This window comes from Fukomys damarensis, unplaced genomic scaffold (genome assembly GCF_012274545.1).
Source record: "Fukomys damarensis isolate Sample0158 unplaced genomic scaffold, DMR_v1.0_HiC HiC_scaffold_3, whole genome shotgun sequence".
Lineage (NCBI taxonomy): Eukaryota > Metazoa > Chordata > Mammalia > Rodentia > Bathyergidae > Fukomys > Fukomys damarensis.
This window is the reverse complement of record NW_022900915.1, coordinates 46,767,825-46,783,326: the sequence shown is the minus strand read 5'-3', so window position 1 is coordinate 46,783,326 and position 15,502 is coordinate 46,767,825. Positions and strand designations below refer to the sequence as shown.

The window sequence follows — 15,502 nt, the reverse complement described above, 5'->3', positions numbered from 1 at the left end:
CTTTTTCTTCTTTTCTATGCATGTTTCAATTTATACTTTCTTTTTGTGCAAATCACAGAAATGCAACATGAGCCCTGAGAATCAGAGTTCTAGCAGGGATTTCATCCTTCTGGGACTGTTCTCTTCCTCCCGCACCAGCCTGGTCTTCTTCTCCTCTCTGTGCATCCTTTTCATCCTGACTGTCACAGAAAATGCCCTCCTGATCCTCCTCATCCGCAGGGACTCCCGCCTCCACTCCCCAATGTACTTCCTGCTCAGCCACCTCTCCTTCATGGACATCTTGCACATTTCCAACATCGTCCCCAAAATGATCGCCAACTTCCTGTCTGGCAGCAGAACCATCTCCTTTGCAGGCTGTGGATTACAGCTCTTCATATCCCTCATCCTGCTGGGTGGCGAGTGCCTTCTGCTGGCTGCCATGTCCTATGATCACTATGTGGCCATCTGCCAACCCCTGCGCTATGCCATGCTGGTGAGTGACAGAGTCTGTGTGCTCATGGCAGCGGGGGCCTGGCTGGTGGGGACCCTCAACTCCATAGTCCACACAGCCTATGTGCTCCATTTTCCCTTCTGTGACTCTAGGATTATCAATCACTATTTCTGTGAGATCCCAGCCTTGCTGAGGTTGTCCTGTGTGAGCACATCACAGTATGAAAAAGGAGTTGAAGCTAGTGTTGTTATTTTCCTCTTCACCCCGTTCTCTGTGATCTCTGTATCATATGTCAAAATTCTACATACAGTCTTGCAAACCAAATCCTCAGAGGCCCGGAAAAAGTCCTTCTCCACCTGTTCCTTCCACATGGTAGTGGTTGCCATGTACTATGGGCCACTTATTTTCACATACATTAGACCCAAGTCCTACCACACTGCAGGCCAGGATAAGTTCCACTCAATATTCTACACCATCCTCACACCTACACTCAACCCTGTCATCTATAGTTTTAGGAATAAAGATGTTCTGCAGGCCGTGAAAAATCTGCTCAAAAGTAATTTTCATCATAAAAATTAGGTAGGGCCCTGAGTCGGTAGCTCATCAGCAGAGCACTTGATCAGAATGCACCAGGTCCTGGGTTTAATCCCTGGAACAAAAAATATAAATTAGGGAAGGAAGATGCTCAGTGTCTTTATACTCATATGCAATGAGCAGAATGTAGTTATTACTTGGTCTGGAAAGAATATAAATGCTAAATATATACACTATGGGAAGAAACATGCATTCTAAAGTACCGATTAATGAAATAATAATTTGGAAGATGCTTTGCACTTGAAATGAATGCTTCTAATATATATGGTGATATGATATGAAATATACTCATCTTGGGTTTATAGGCACTAAAATAAAATAAAACAATGCTTTGAACTACTATAAAATTGTTAAGAATTTCAGACAAATACCTTAAAACACTGATTTCTATGTATCACTAGAGAAACATATGACTAGAAATTGGTATTTTTTTAAAAAATGAGTAAATTATTTTTAAAAATTGTACAGTCTGCTATTTAACCTCCAAATTGAAATACTTTCTACATTGCTTGATACGTCCTGCTATTTTTATTTATTAATGTGAGAAATACAAATACTGTGTTGTTATTAAAATAAAAATGTTAAGTATCAGGAGAATTATTAGACATATAATCTGGGCATTAAGGTAGGAAAATAGAAGCTCTTTCACCAACACAGAGAACATTCAAATTTATATTTCCACATGAGGGGACCTGACCTAATCCAATGGAGCTCATTTAATAAGAACTGCATGGCAGTGTAAAATCTTAGGTTTGGCAAGACGAACAGTGAGATGTGGATTGAGCGTCACGTTATGCATTATTAGTGCATGTTTCAAGACGTGCACTGCAGGATCATCTACCTCTGCCCTCCAAGGCTCTGCTCCACACTCCCGCAAAGCCTGCTCCACTGTGGAAGCCTTATTCTGAGGAGATAACTTCGGTCACAGCACACCTCTGTCCTAGCGCCATCCCCTCCTGCTGACCCGGGCTGAGGGTTTGGCTTAGGTGAGGTCTCTGTCCCTAAGCTCGAGTCCAGCTGCTCACTCAGACACAGGCGGCCCCTCCACTCCTCCGACCCTGCTGTGCGCTCTGCAGAAGGACCTCAGCCTGGGAGCGAGTCCGGGTGGGCAGCTCACTCTGCAGAGCCTGGCAGGAGGGCAGAAGAGACGAGACAGCATATAAACACTTCACCCGACCAGGTCCACACTTTAGAGTCCGTTTTGTGAGTCTGTGATGTTCATGCCATCCAGAGACCTCTGGTGGACTTTGTCACGAGTAGATCAATAGCTTCAGTTTGGTGTGGCCACTGAGCAGCACAGGCTGATCTCCGGTCCAGCCTGAGACCCTACGCCGTCACAGGAGTTGTGCTATTTAACTATTACAGCTGGAGTTGTAGTGTTTTGTAAATAACATAATAATAAGCTAAAATGGAATAAGGGGAATTTTGTTGCTTCTGTACTACATACTGCATAGCTTGTATGCGGCCCGACACAATTACTCTTTACTCGGACTCAAGGCAGTCACAATACTGGGCACGCAGGGAAACAGCTGAAGTGGACCAAATCCTCACAGTGAAATGTGTGATAATGGAGCAGCAGCTTTAGGAAGAAATCGGCTACCTGGAGTGGAAACATTTCCCTTACATCTCCGAATTTAACCCATTTGCAGGAAAAACCAGATAGTTACCGAATAAGGTTAGCGGCCAAGAACTGACTCAGCATCTCTGTGTGCTACCAAGTCTACAACTAAATCAACACGGAATTAGGAACAGAATCACTATGCCCAGTATGTGCCTGAGGGCCAGTCCTGCCAAGAGGCCACTGGTGGCCCCCTGGGTGTCATAACTGGGTCTAGAGGACACTTGGTGACTTTGTCCCTATGGCATCCACGAGTCCTGGGTGCACCCTTGATTAGCCGACGACCCCTTCTCCAGAGAAAGTCTGGCATCACTGACTAGGCTCATGTGCTAAGGCTGTATCTGAGATTCACACAGGCAAGAGTTTGTTTGAGACCTAGCATGGATCCTGGAACCTCTGCAATGCAAATGTGGAAATAGAGACAGAGGGTATACGAATTAAAGTTAAAATGTTCTGTGTTCTCTCTGCTGAATCAGAGGTTCTAATGTCCTTTATCTGGACTCTTCTCTCTTCCCTTAGGGTGAACTAACCCCAAGCCCCAGTACCCAGGCCAGGACAGTGTGGCTCCTGTGGGAGGTGCCAGTCCCACAGCCCAGGCTTCTGCACAGCACCTTGGCCTGGCTGTGGCTCCTCAGTTGCCGCCTTCCCTGGTGTGTTGGGCTGGGGAGCTGTGAGTGCTCAGTCAGGATACCCAGAGCAGACCAAGGTACTGAGCCAGGCTCATGCCTGAGAGGCTCACATGGGGTCAGGGTGTCCTCGAAGGAAGAGGCTGCTCTGGGCCTGGGACCCGAGCCCCTAAGCCTCAGTAACGCACCTCTGTGACTTCCTGTCTGGGCTCATGCAGACATGAATGTGACTGGAATGGACACAGGCGTGATCAACTCTGACATCTTCTTCCACCTAGAAATCCCGGTGATGCTCTGCATCCCACACCAAATGAAGGACCTCAGCCCCTTTGCAACCCAACCTGTCCTGTGCTTTGGGGAAGTCTGAGCCCAGCCCTCTGAGTGCACTGGGTCATGTTCTGGGACTGGGTTCAAAGGCAGGGAACCCAAGCATGAAAGCAACTTTAGAGTCCCAGGAGTGCGACCACTTAGAGTTTCTGATTTTAAACTCACCTGTGAAGCAACAGTAATGAAGCGTATGGTAGTGAGAAAAAGACACAGGACCCAAGTGACCAGAAAGTGAAGCCCAATCACATAAAGGTAAGCATTGTTTTCCACAAATGTGCTAATATTATTCAATGGGAAAATCATAGCATTTTCAACAAATATGCTAACAAACTTGTAGTTAACGTGAAACCATTCAACTTCAACCATTCGAATTATATATATTCTAATTATATCAATCAATCAATCTATCTATCTATCTATATATGTATAAAATTTTCTGAATATGGGTTGAAGTCTTGAAAGTAATCATTAAAGATATTTAACTCGAGAGAAATACAGTCTTCATATATAATCTTTATTATGTAGATTTTAGCAAAGAGTTTACAAGAAAGACATCACAAGCACAGGCATAAAAGACACATAATACTTTTTCAATTCAAAAAATAGCTCTGCCAGGAACACTTTCAATAGAGGGAAAGGACATTCCATGGACTCAGAGAAGTGTTTGTATAAATTATTGGCATAAAAACAGCAGCATATAAATAACTTCTTTCTGAACGGCAACAGTGACTAGAGAAGCAAATGCACAATTTTATAAACAAAGCAAAGGTCAGGGGTAGCTCAGTGGTGGGGCCCTGGGCAGCGGGTGTGAGGCTGTAGGTTCACTGCCCTGCACAGTCCAGAAATAGGCACTTGAGTGGAAGGCACATCTTCCTGAGGGAGACATGCACGTGACCAACAAGCACATGGGAGCGTGGTCCACTTTTCCAGAAGACAGGAAATGAGAGCTTCAGTAAGGAGAACCTTCATACCCCCCTGGAAACCTGCCATTAAAAGGTAAAGAAGAAAGGATAGAGGGAGAGGAAAGACCAAGTGTGGCTTGAGTGCCAAGAATGTCGGCAAGTAGGAGAATCTTGACACATTTCTGAGGGGAATTTGAAGTTGTGAGCTGCTGTGAAAAATGTGTGGCAGCTCCCCAGCATGTTATGCATAAAATACATATCCAGGTCATTCAAGAATCAGTTCTAAAGTAACTTTGCTGCTCCAAATTTACAACCACATCATTCACAAAAGCCAGAAGTTCGAATGCAAACCAATACGAGAAGATGAATGAAAAGTAGAGAATCTATGTACATCCAGGGGGAATTATTTGGCCTTCAAAAGGAATTAAACTGTGATACATGCTCTAAGGATGAATGGTGCGAACATTATTTGAAGTACAGTAAGTCAGACTAAGAAAGGCAAGCACTGCATAATTCAATATTTAGAAGAAACTTAGAAGAAGTAATTGGTAAACGCAGAACAACGGAGTTAATGGGACAACAGGAGGCAGAATGAGCAGCTTCTCTTTCTGCTGTGAGTCTGAGCTCTGCATGATGAGAGGTTCGGGAGCTGACTGGTGTCTGTGATTGCACAAAAATGTGAATCAGCTGAATGGAGTCAAATAGCAGCAGAACAAATAGTTAAATCACTCATTGTATTTAACATATAGTTTATGAAAATAACAGAAAAAAAAAAACTATACTAAGCCAGTAGGATCACTTTCCTGGAAATGTCCCATTACCTCAATTATGACAGATCATGAAAAAAAAAAAATCACAGAACTTTTAACATTTCATCTGCAATGATAAGTAATATTGTTGAGTCCTAAAACACATCCCACTAAAATGAGGACTGGGAACTCTTTGTTATCCATTTTAAAACACTATGATTTGCTATGACATAATAATTATTAAGAACATGAAACCAACTTAATCGTAAATGCAGCATAAAGCAAATTAAAAATGAATCCTCCAATACCAGACATGCTAAGTGTCTATTCCAATGTGTTTATGTTAAAGTCGTTGTATTTTGCTGCAGTGCAGTAAATTTGCTCCCCAGGGAAATCAAACCTGAGAATCCCACAAAGATGCATCCTAGCAACACGGGATGAAGGAGGAATATTTACCCACAGGGTCCCACCAGACTGAAATGCAGGACCCTGGAGAGTCTGAGCGGAACAGTGGGATCCCCAGGAAGGACCTGCAGTGCCCAGGAAGCACTGAGCACCCAGGGGCTCCTCCCTGCCCTGGCCCAGGCCCAGCCTGCAGCCTGAGTGGCCCCGGTCATCCACGTCCCCCAGGACTTTCCCGGGAGCCTGACAGCCTCCAAGCCCCTGGTAAGGACAGTGGGACTCAGGCTCTGGGGTCACTAAAGGAGCCAGATCTGAGGTGCGTGTGGGCTGTGGAGGTGCTGGAAGGCGGGAAGGGCTCTGTTCTGCAGGCCTGGCCTGGCCTGGCACCCTTGAGCAAGGAGAGGAGAGGGCTGGGGTCTGGGTGCATCCGTGTGCAGCTCCCGGGGAGGCCACACACTGCAGAAGCTGCTTACAGTAACAAAATTCAGGAGGAGCAAGGGCTACATGTAGACTTTTTTTTTTTTTTTATTAACAAGACAGCCTTAAAGAAAATTTTATTTGGCTAGCATGATTTTGAAACTTAGACATAAATAGACAGATGATACATTATGATGGATTTTTCCTTAACATGCAGAGAATGAACGTGCTCAATTAGCACATTATTTTTGAAATGTGAAGTTGGTTTATATCTAAACCATAAATTATCATAAAATGTTGGAAAAGGTGAGAGTTATTCTGAACACTTAAGGTGAGTTGATAGTGAGATTGATAAACCCAGAGAATGGCTGATGTTCTTTATAAATTACCTTTCTTGGTATATAAACATAGCAAGGCTGTGGTGTACATTCAGTTATCCTGTCTTCTTGAAATTATGCCTACTTTAAATAACACTATATGTACGATATAAAATAAAATTTTATATGAACTAAAATGATTTAAATTGTGAGATTTCTGCGAGTATTAAACTCACTAGATATTTACAGGAGAATCCACTCTTCCCATTCAATGGTCTTCTTGTAGGACGAGCAGGGGCATCAGGTCCAGACCTGTGCTCACCTCCTGGGCAGGGAAACTGTGGGGACAATTTGAACCTTCCTGAGTCTGACCCTAGTGAGTTGCATGAGGATCCCCGGGAGTAGGAATATTTCCTGCAGGCCCAGGAGGTCCTGGAACAGATGTGGATCCCTTGACAGGCCCTGTTGGCCGTGCTGATCGCTGTCTGCAGTGGAAAGGATCCCTATGTGACCCCCCGTCCCATACTTAACTCCACACCTAATCTAACTTAGCGAGTGGGTGCAGGAGTCTGTGTGGGAAAGGAGCAGTTCAGAGATGAAGTGGACGTGGAGGTTCAGGCACAGGCGCTGCCCGTTCCCGGTGGGAAGAGCTTTTGTGCTGACTGCTGTACATGGCCTTGTGTGCAGGGTGCGCAGGTCAGAACAGGGACAGGGGGACCCTGCAGGTGCCTGGGCTGCGCCTGTGCCATCTGAAGGAGAAAGCAGCTTCAGATAATCTGCTGCTCACTGTGTTTCTAGAACACAGGTTTCTGTGTTTCTCCAGCTCACTGCTTTTGTTTTTTCCCTATGAGTACAACGGGCTCTCAAGGGAAATCATTTTTCTCTCCTCAGTATTTTAACTGACATGAATCTGTTGATTATGAAAGGTTTTCCTAAGTGTATTATAAAACACTATCTGATGGGGCTTTTCACTAAAGCTTCTTCTAAGAGTTATTAATTTTTAATAACACATTCTGATGAATCAGCACTGAGGTGAGACTGTTTGCTAAATGTAAAGATGCCTGTTGAGATTAGCTCAGACTTCCCAGGACGCGAGGGCCCAGGAATGTCTGTCTCCGCACTGCACCCACTGTGTCGCCTTGTTGTCAGGGAAACCACAGCAGCCCTGCGTGGACCCCTCATGTGTGGGCTGCAGACCCCACCCACGGGCTGGATGGCTCATCCTGGGCCCAGGTCTGGAGGGCCCGCTGTCCCTGTCCACCCGAGACGAGCCCGTCCTGCATGTGGGGACGTGGAATTTGGTCCGACTCTCCCAGGTTGTGCACGTGTTCAGCGTGGATCTGCCCAGCCTGAACCAGGTCCGCACGACGAGACCTGGTGCTTTGCTCCTCCTCTCTCAGGACACCAGGACCAGGCTTATTTCACCGTGTGGTGATGTGGACCCAGCCTCCTGGGCTTCCTGGAGGTAGAAGATTCAGGATACAGGAATACGAACACACACATGTACATAGCGCCTTTCAAATCCTAAAAATGTTGTGTTCCTTGCTTTCATATCTTTTTAAATGACTGCAAATAAAATGCTCATATAGCACAGACCTGAACAGAATATATCATATATTAAATTGGCATGAGGAATTATGTCAACTTGGTTCTTTACTAGAAACTGTTATGACATTGCTAGAAGATAAGCATTGTGTCGTGAAGGATTCAGCCTCGGGGCACAGTGGTCCCAGTGCTTGTCGGTACAACGGAGGATGAACGGGGTCATGGGCAGGCAGATTGGATCTTGCGCTGCTGTAAATTCACGTCTCTTGGCCTCTTGACAGAAGTCTTATATGTGGACGTGAGAAAAGTGTACAGTTATACATTAAATTCAGGAACCAGGAGCAAGTGGGTTTTGTGACCTCCTGGGAAGTCGTCTTTCTGAAGGGTGATGGAGAAGGCTGCTGTGGAAAGGTCCAGCTCTTCAGGACACCTGGGAGATCATCAGGACAGAGAATATGCTCAACTGTGCAAAACAAGCGGAGGGGATACTTGGGTGTTGTTGTTCAGTTTTTGAGATTTGTGTAACTACAATTAGAGCTTTATGTTCCTTATTAAAAGCCTGAAAATGCAAAATTAAATATCTTTTTTATGCAGAAATAATTTTAAATATAATCAGAAATCAGAAAGGAGGAAAACTCATTATTAGGGCTCATTACAACTATATTAAAATCTGCGTCCACTACTTAGATAATTCCCCTGATTTTTAGACATACCCATATGGGGCAACATCTCACAGAAATAAGAAATAGATTATCTGATTTGAATAAAACATTATAAAAATATATGGAATTATGCATCATATTCCCCATGTTTATTTTGAGAAATATGTATGAAGTGGAAAACGTAGCTGATTTTTCAAAATAGTTTCTTAATATTAAAAGAGATGTGAGTAGAATAAAGCAGTGTGAATGAAATAAAGAATTGAAATAACTTTTTATTTATATGTACCTCGTCCTCATTGTGGCAGGAAATCTCAGGAAAGTTAAACAAATACCAAATGGAAAATTACAATCAGACCTCCACGGACTTCATCCTCCTGGGCCTGTTCCCCCCATCGAGTCTTGGACTTTTCCTCTTCACTCTCATCATTCCCGCCTTCCTGATGGCCCTGACTGGCAACCTGTCCATGGTCCTGCTCATCCTCCTGGACGCCCAGCTCCACACACCCATGTACTTCCTGCTCAGTCAGCTCTCCCTCATGGACCTCATTTACATCTGCACCACTGTGCCCAAGATGGCTTCGGGTTTCCTGTTTGGAAACAAGTCCATATCCTTCATTGGGTGTGGGGTTCAGTGCTTTTTCTTCGTGACTTTAGCAGGTTCAGAAGGACTGCTCCTGATGTCGATGTCCTATGACCGTTACGTGGCTATTTGCTTCCCTCTGCACTACCCCATCCGCATGAACAGAAGAGTGTGTGTGCTGATGATCCTGGGATCCTGGTCCATGGGTGTTGTCAACTCCTGTGCTCACACAGTCTATGTCCTCCACATCCCTTATTGCAGGTCCAGGGCCATCGATCATTTCTTCTGTGATATCCCAGCCATGCTGACTTTGGCCTGTAGGGACACCAGGGTCTATGAGTACATTGTGTTCTTCAACACTTTTATCTTTGTCCTGTTTCCTTTTATCATCATCCTGGCTTCCTATGGGAAAGTGCTCCTTGCTGTCTACCGCATGAGCTCACAGGAAGGTAGGAAGAAGGCCTATTCCACCTGCAGTGCCCACCTCACTGTGGTGACTTTCTACTATGTACCCTTTGCTTACATATTTCTCCACCCCAAATCCCTCCGGTCTCCAGCAGAGGAGAAGTTGGTGGCTGTCTTCTACACCATTCTCACCCCAGTGTTAAACCCAGTGATCTACAGCCTGAGGAACAAGGAGGTGCTGGGGGCTCTGAGGAGAGTGGCTGGGAAGTTCTGCTCTAAAGCATTGTAGGTAAACTTCTGACTAAGTATATTCAGCAGTGGAGAGGGAGTAGAAAAATATTTAATATTGAGGACTGGAAACTAGAAATAACATTTAAGATATTTAAATTTTGAAATATGGCCTGATAGTTGCTATGTGTTCTAGTATATACATTTTTACTTTATCTCAACTTTGCAGTAATAATATTGTGCCTGAAGTCATTGTCATTTTGAGGACAATATTGTATTATTATGGACATATTTGAATGCATCATGAGAAAACCTTTGCAGACCTTTTGAATGTTTTGTGTGATCAAAACCTTTGTTGAATATTTCAATGTTTAAATATTACAGAAAAAACTCATTACTAAGATTCCCCCTCATAACACTCATATTCCTAGGAACACACTTATCCCATTGTCCTTGCTACATTTCTTACTCTGAACTCTCAAAATTTCATGTAGACACTCAGCCTCCTGAATGACTCTCCCATGGCCTGAGCCACAGGAGTACAGAAATGTTTGTCACCCGGTTCTTGCTCTTTGGGACACAGAATGGGCTTCCTTTAAAAATGAGTGAGGGTGACTGTTCATGTGAAGAGCTGTGAGTTGTAGTGAATAATTCCTGTGGGCTAAAAGAAAACATTCAGAGATGCAGGAGAGCAATAGCTGCGTTTTACTTGTTTTGACTCCTGATTTCTTTCAGTTTGAGCCCAGGCCCCTGGTTATCCATGCTCCTAAGTGGCCACAGTGGGGAAGGTGAAGGTCTTGGCCCCTGCCTAGCACCCTCAGGATGACAGCGCCTCAGATCTCCAGGACAGGTGGGGTTCAGAGGACAGCCTGGTCCTCATGTGTCCTAGCTGCCTTGATATTTGTCACCCACACAAGCTCTGGGCTCCCAGGAAAAGCCCTGCCATGGTTAAACCAAGGCCCTGGGACCCACACACTCAGCTTCACCTGTGTATCCTCCTCCAGTTTCAGGACCTAGCCCAGGGAGCCGGAGATGCCACCTAGAAATCTCGGTCATAGAGTCCTCCTCAGGCCCTGTGTCCAACACCAAGGTCTCTAATCTGCTCCTCCTCACAGATCAGCCCCTGCAGGGCCTGCAGGGCAGGACAGGCTCTGCTATAATATCCATGGCAATTTGCTGAGGGCATCAGAGAGGCTCTTCATCTTCCAAAGACAGGGTATTCAGTCTGAATTTTAGCATCAGGAATTGTTTCTGTTCAGAATACTAACAATTCAGATACAATTAAATTTTTAAACATATATTTGGTGTAACACTATTTATATCTGAAGAGAATATGTAATTGATTTCTTAGAAATGAGAAATTTGTTATTATGATTAAGCTTCTACTTGTAACAAAACTTAATTTCTGAATATTTTGTGAATAACTCCCTACAATGTCTATAATTTTATCATTTTCAATACCTATTTTAAAGTTATGAAATTGCTCATAATTCAAAGGACTTTTCAAAGGAAAAGTCATTGCAGAGTAGAGTGTATGTAAATATCTAAGATTTTCTACTTATATACTCTAATTAAATGCATGTCATTTTCATGAACTTTCTGTCACTATGAACAACACATGAAATAATCAATATATGCAGACACATCACAGCCACGTAGGCCCTGAGTTACAGTATGGACACAGAAAGTGCCATGACAAACCAGAGTGACACAGTGTGGAAAAGGCCATTTATGCTGCCTGGTCCTCCCCAGGGTAGCTTGCAGAGATATCAGTGCTCACAGGGCTCTGTTCTCAACTTGACTTCAGACCACGCTGTGTCCTCAGTGACTGGCCTTCCTGTCAGTCTCAGTGGACCTTCACCAGGTTCAGGGCAGTCCTTAGACTCAGTCCTCAGCTCCATTAGTAAGGGTTCTGGTTTCTGCCCAGTCTCCTGGAGGTCTCTGAAATGCCAGGTGGGGAATGAGTGGTTTATAGGTACATTTGTAGGGAAAGAACTCAAATGATACACTGAGAAACATGATTTTGTGCACTTGTGGCTGTGGGCTCATTGTGAACTGGACTTGGTCTTGAGGCCTTGGAGAGCTGAACATCGTGGAGGTGATTACCGATCTGAGGATTCATCCACCAATATTCCAGTCTGTGGGTGCTGCTATGTCCTAGGGTTTGGATTAGGTGGACAGTGTTGGAGAAACCTTGAGGCTGCGTCTCAGGCTTACACAGTTTGCCACACCTGAAAGGACTTTATGCATGTGCAATGCCAGACACAGAACACATTATGGGCTAGAATAAAGGACAAGAAAGGTAGCACCCCACATAACCTGTTCTGTACAATACTCTTGAGTGGTTATCTTTGTTTGTTTGTTTTAGGGCTCAAACTTGGGACCTGACACTTGCAAAGCAGGTGGCAGAGCCACAGAGCTAAATACCTGGCCTTCTTGAATGAATTATTAAGGCGACCCCAATTATGCACAGTCTACACAAAAACTGTGTCCTTCATCCTCTGAAAGAGTATACACCATATCAAATCCCACCATTGTAGAGAGAACAATGGAGAAACAACACTACCAAGTTCATTTACAATTAATTTAACACTTCTCAACAAAATAATAGTCAACCATGCATTGTTAAGAGAAAGAAAAATTCCCAAATGCTACTGAGTAAATTTGGAAGAGATTCCCAACTCAGCAAGTGGAAATCTCAACATAGAAACACACACAGGCACAAACCCACACCCACCCACCCCCACACATATATATACACACACATTAAAATATGAAGAAACAATGTATAAAATGTTTCCATACCTCAGTCTATTGGAGCAACCATCGATGCCCTGTTGGACAATGAATTAACAAAATTAGTGTTAAAACAATGAATTCCAAAAGATAGAAATTTTAGAAATGTAAACAATTGAGGAGTAAAATAGAACACATGAGAAAGTATATCCATAAGATTTTTGAGAGAAAAAAAAGAAGTTTGGGAATGAGAAGCTCAAAGCTGGTTTTGGTGCATGGCTGTAATTCCATCACTCAGGAAGTTAATCAGAAAGATTATAAATTTGCTCCCAGTCTTGTAATTTTACAACTCAATGAAACTCTGTCTCAAAATCTTTTTGAAAGTGCTAGAAATTCTGTGTGAGAGCCTCATGTTCTACTCTTTGTTTTGAAAAAGCTTCAGTATAGTAAGTTAAATAACCAATTCAGTTGAAAGTTTCACTACTAGATCAAGAAGAGGAAAGGATATCAGTGCTTGTATTGAGGTACAAATAATTCGGAAAAAAGATCGTATGAGAATCTATGAACAGAATATACAGGATCCTGGTAGAAAATGAAAAGAAATAAGACAATTGGGAGTTGATAGTAAGGAGCAGATATACTTTTTTTTTTTTTTTTTTTTGTACCAGGGATTGAACTCGGGTTCTTGCACGTGCAAGGCAGGCCACCGAACCACTGAGCTAAATCCCAAGCCATTGATATACTTGTTAATGACACATAAAAGCTATCCAATTAAAAGAAACCAGAAAATTTCCAAAACCTCAGAATTGAGATGGACATTCAGATAATGAATACATGTGTAACCCAAAACAAAGGCAACCAGAAAAGAAACCATCCATTGAATGTAATACTCAAAATGCCAAAATTATTGAAAGTTTTAGTAGAGAAATGTCAACTAAGTTATACTAGCAAACTCTGAAGAAACACAACATATTTCTCAGAAGAAACACTAAATGTGAAGAGAGCAAAGAATGACATAGGTCAAGAGCAAATGTAAAATAACTGTCTACTTTGATTACTGTATCATACCAAGATATCTTTCAGACTTAAAAGACAAAGAAAGGTCTCCCACAACAAGCATAAATTAAAGGAATTCATGATCACTCAAGTAGCCTTGCATGAGGGGTTTAAATGTGTAATACCCTCAGAAGGGGAATATAAATGCTACTCAGGGTATAAAGAGAGGAATAAATACTATTAGAAGAGTAATCAAACAAAACAAATAATATTTAAAACAGTAAAAATGGACAGGAATCTAGACATACTTTTTTATAATGATCTTATATGTAAATGGACTTGATTTTTTAATTAAAGACACAATTACAACTTGGATCAAATAAAGACTCAACTGTATCTTGCCTGCAAGAAACACATCACCATCCTAAATACACACATTCTGAAAATGAAAGGATGGAAAATGATACTCCATACAAATGAACTCTGAAAGCAAGCCAGAGTTCCTCAAGACCTTTAATAAGAAAAGATGTAAAAAACATCACACATTTTGACAGAGCAATCCAACAAGAATCTGTAAAAATCATAAATATATTTGCAGTGAAATTTGATGCATTCATTTTAGTAAAACAAACCCGAATGAGCATTAAAAAGAAGCTCCAAGACAGCACTTAAGATTAAATTAAATATTTTACTCTTATATGTAGATGAATCATTCAAACTCAAAAACACAACTCACAAGAAAAAATGAAATTAATCTATAGTATAACTCAATTGCACTGAACAGGTATTTCCAGAATTTTTTCCAACAAAACCATCTCACAAAACTATCTTCAAATATGCTAACATTGTGTTTAAGGCCATGATTCAGAAGCTAAAAGATTAATATAGCTCATTGTATGTCAAATAGCAATGAAAGAAAAATAGATATTAATAATTACAAGAATACAGAAATATTTAGAGATTAAGCCACACTTTCGAATGAGCACAGTGTCTCTGAATATATCAAAGGGAAAACTGAAAAGATGTATAGATTCAAATAAAAGTGAAAATAAGACACCCTAAAGATTATAGAAAAATTTGAAGAAATTCCAAAAATATATTATTTTCTGTGTTAGAAAATCAGATCAATATCAGAAAGGAAATTTAATGATACATTTCAAAGTAATTATATGATGAGAAATCAAACTTCAGACCAATTGAAGAATATAAGTAATAAATATCATAAATATCATAGCTGAAATTAATGGAATAATAGCTAAAAAACAATACAAACAATGAAACAAGGAAGCTTCTTGAAAAGATGAAGCAGATTGATAAACCTTTAGACAAACTCTTTCTTATCCCTTTTAACATTAAAACACTTTCTTGTGATTTAGTGATTATTGTCAATATGCAAAAAAATTTATATAAATAGTACCTAAGGCAAATCAAATATTAATCTTAAAATGCCAAATATTTCAAGTATTTCTTCTAATGTACTAATGTTAAATTTATCGTATAGTACGTTATAGTATGGTAAATTTGCTCCCCAGGAAAATCAAACCTGGCAAACGCATGGAGAATCATCCTAGCCACATGGGGTGAAGCAGGAATATTTACCCACTGGGTCCCACCAGACTGTGAGATGCAGGACCCTGGAGAGTCTGAGAAGAACAGCAGGATCCCCAGGAAGGATCTGCATGCTCAGGAAGCACTGAGCACTCACGGGCTCCTCCCTGTCCTGGCCCAGGCCCAGACCACAGCCTGAGTGGCCCCTGTGGTCCAGGTCCCCCAGGACGTTCCTGGGAGTTCACGGGCCTCCAAGCAGCAGGTCAGGAGAGCAGGGCGCGGGCTCTGGGGTCCCTGTGGTTCTGGGTCTGAGGTGCCTGTGGGCTGTGGAGGCGCTGGGAGGCTGGAAGGGCTCTGCTCCAGGGACCTGGCCAAGTGGGCACCCTTGGCCGAGGAGAGGAGAGGAGAGGAGGGGAGAGG

At 42.5% G+C, this 15,502-nt stretch overlaps 2 protein-coding genes across 2 annotated transcripts; both read left to right on the top strand.

Annotated features, from left to right (window-relative positions):
* Positions 1-67: 67 nt before the first annotated feature.
* Positions 68-1,009, top strand: LOC104858187 (olfactory receptor 2AJ1). Its single transcript, XM_010618277.1, has one exon. The coding sequence runs from the start codon at positions 68-70 to the stop codon at positions 1,007-1,009; it is 942 nt and encodes a 313-aa protein (XP_010616579.1).
* A 7,915-nt stretch (positions 1,010-8,924) lies between these two features.
* Positions 8,925-9,863, top strand: LOC104858245 (olfactory receptor 2L3). Its single transcript, XM_033766307.1, has one exon. The coding sequence runs from the start codon at positions 8,925-8,927 to the stop codon at positions 9,861-9,863; it is 939 nt and encodes a 312-aa protein (XP_033622198.1).
* Positions 9,864-15,502: the final 5,639 nt, after the last annotated feature.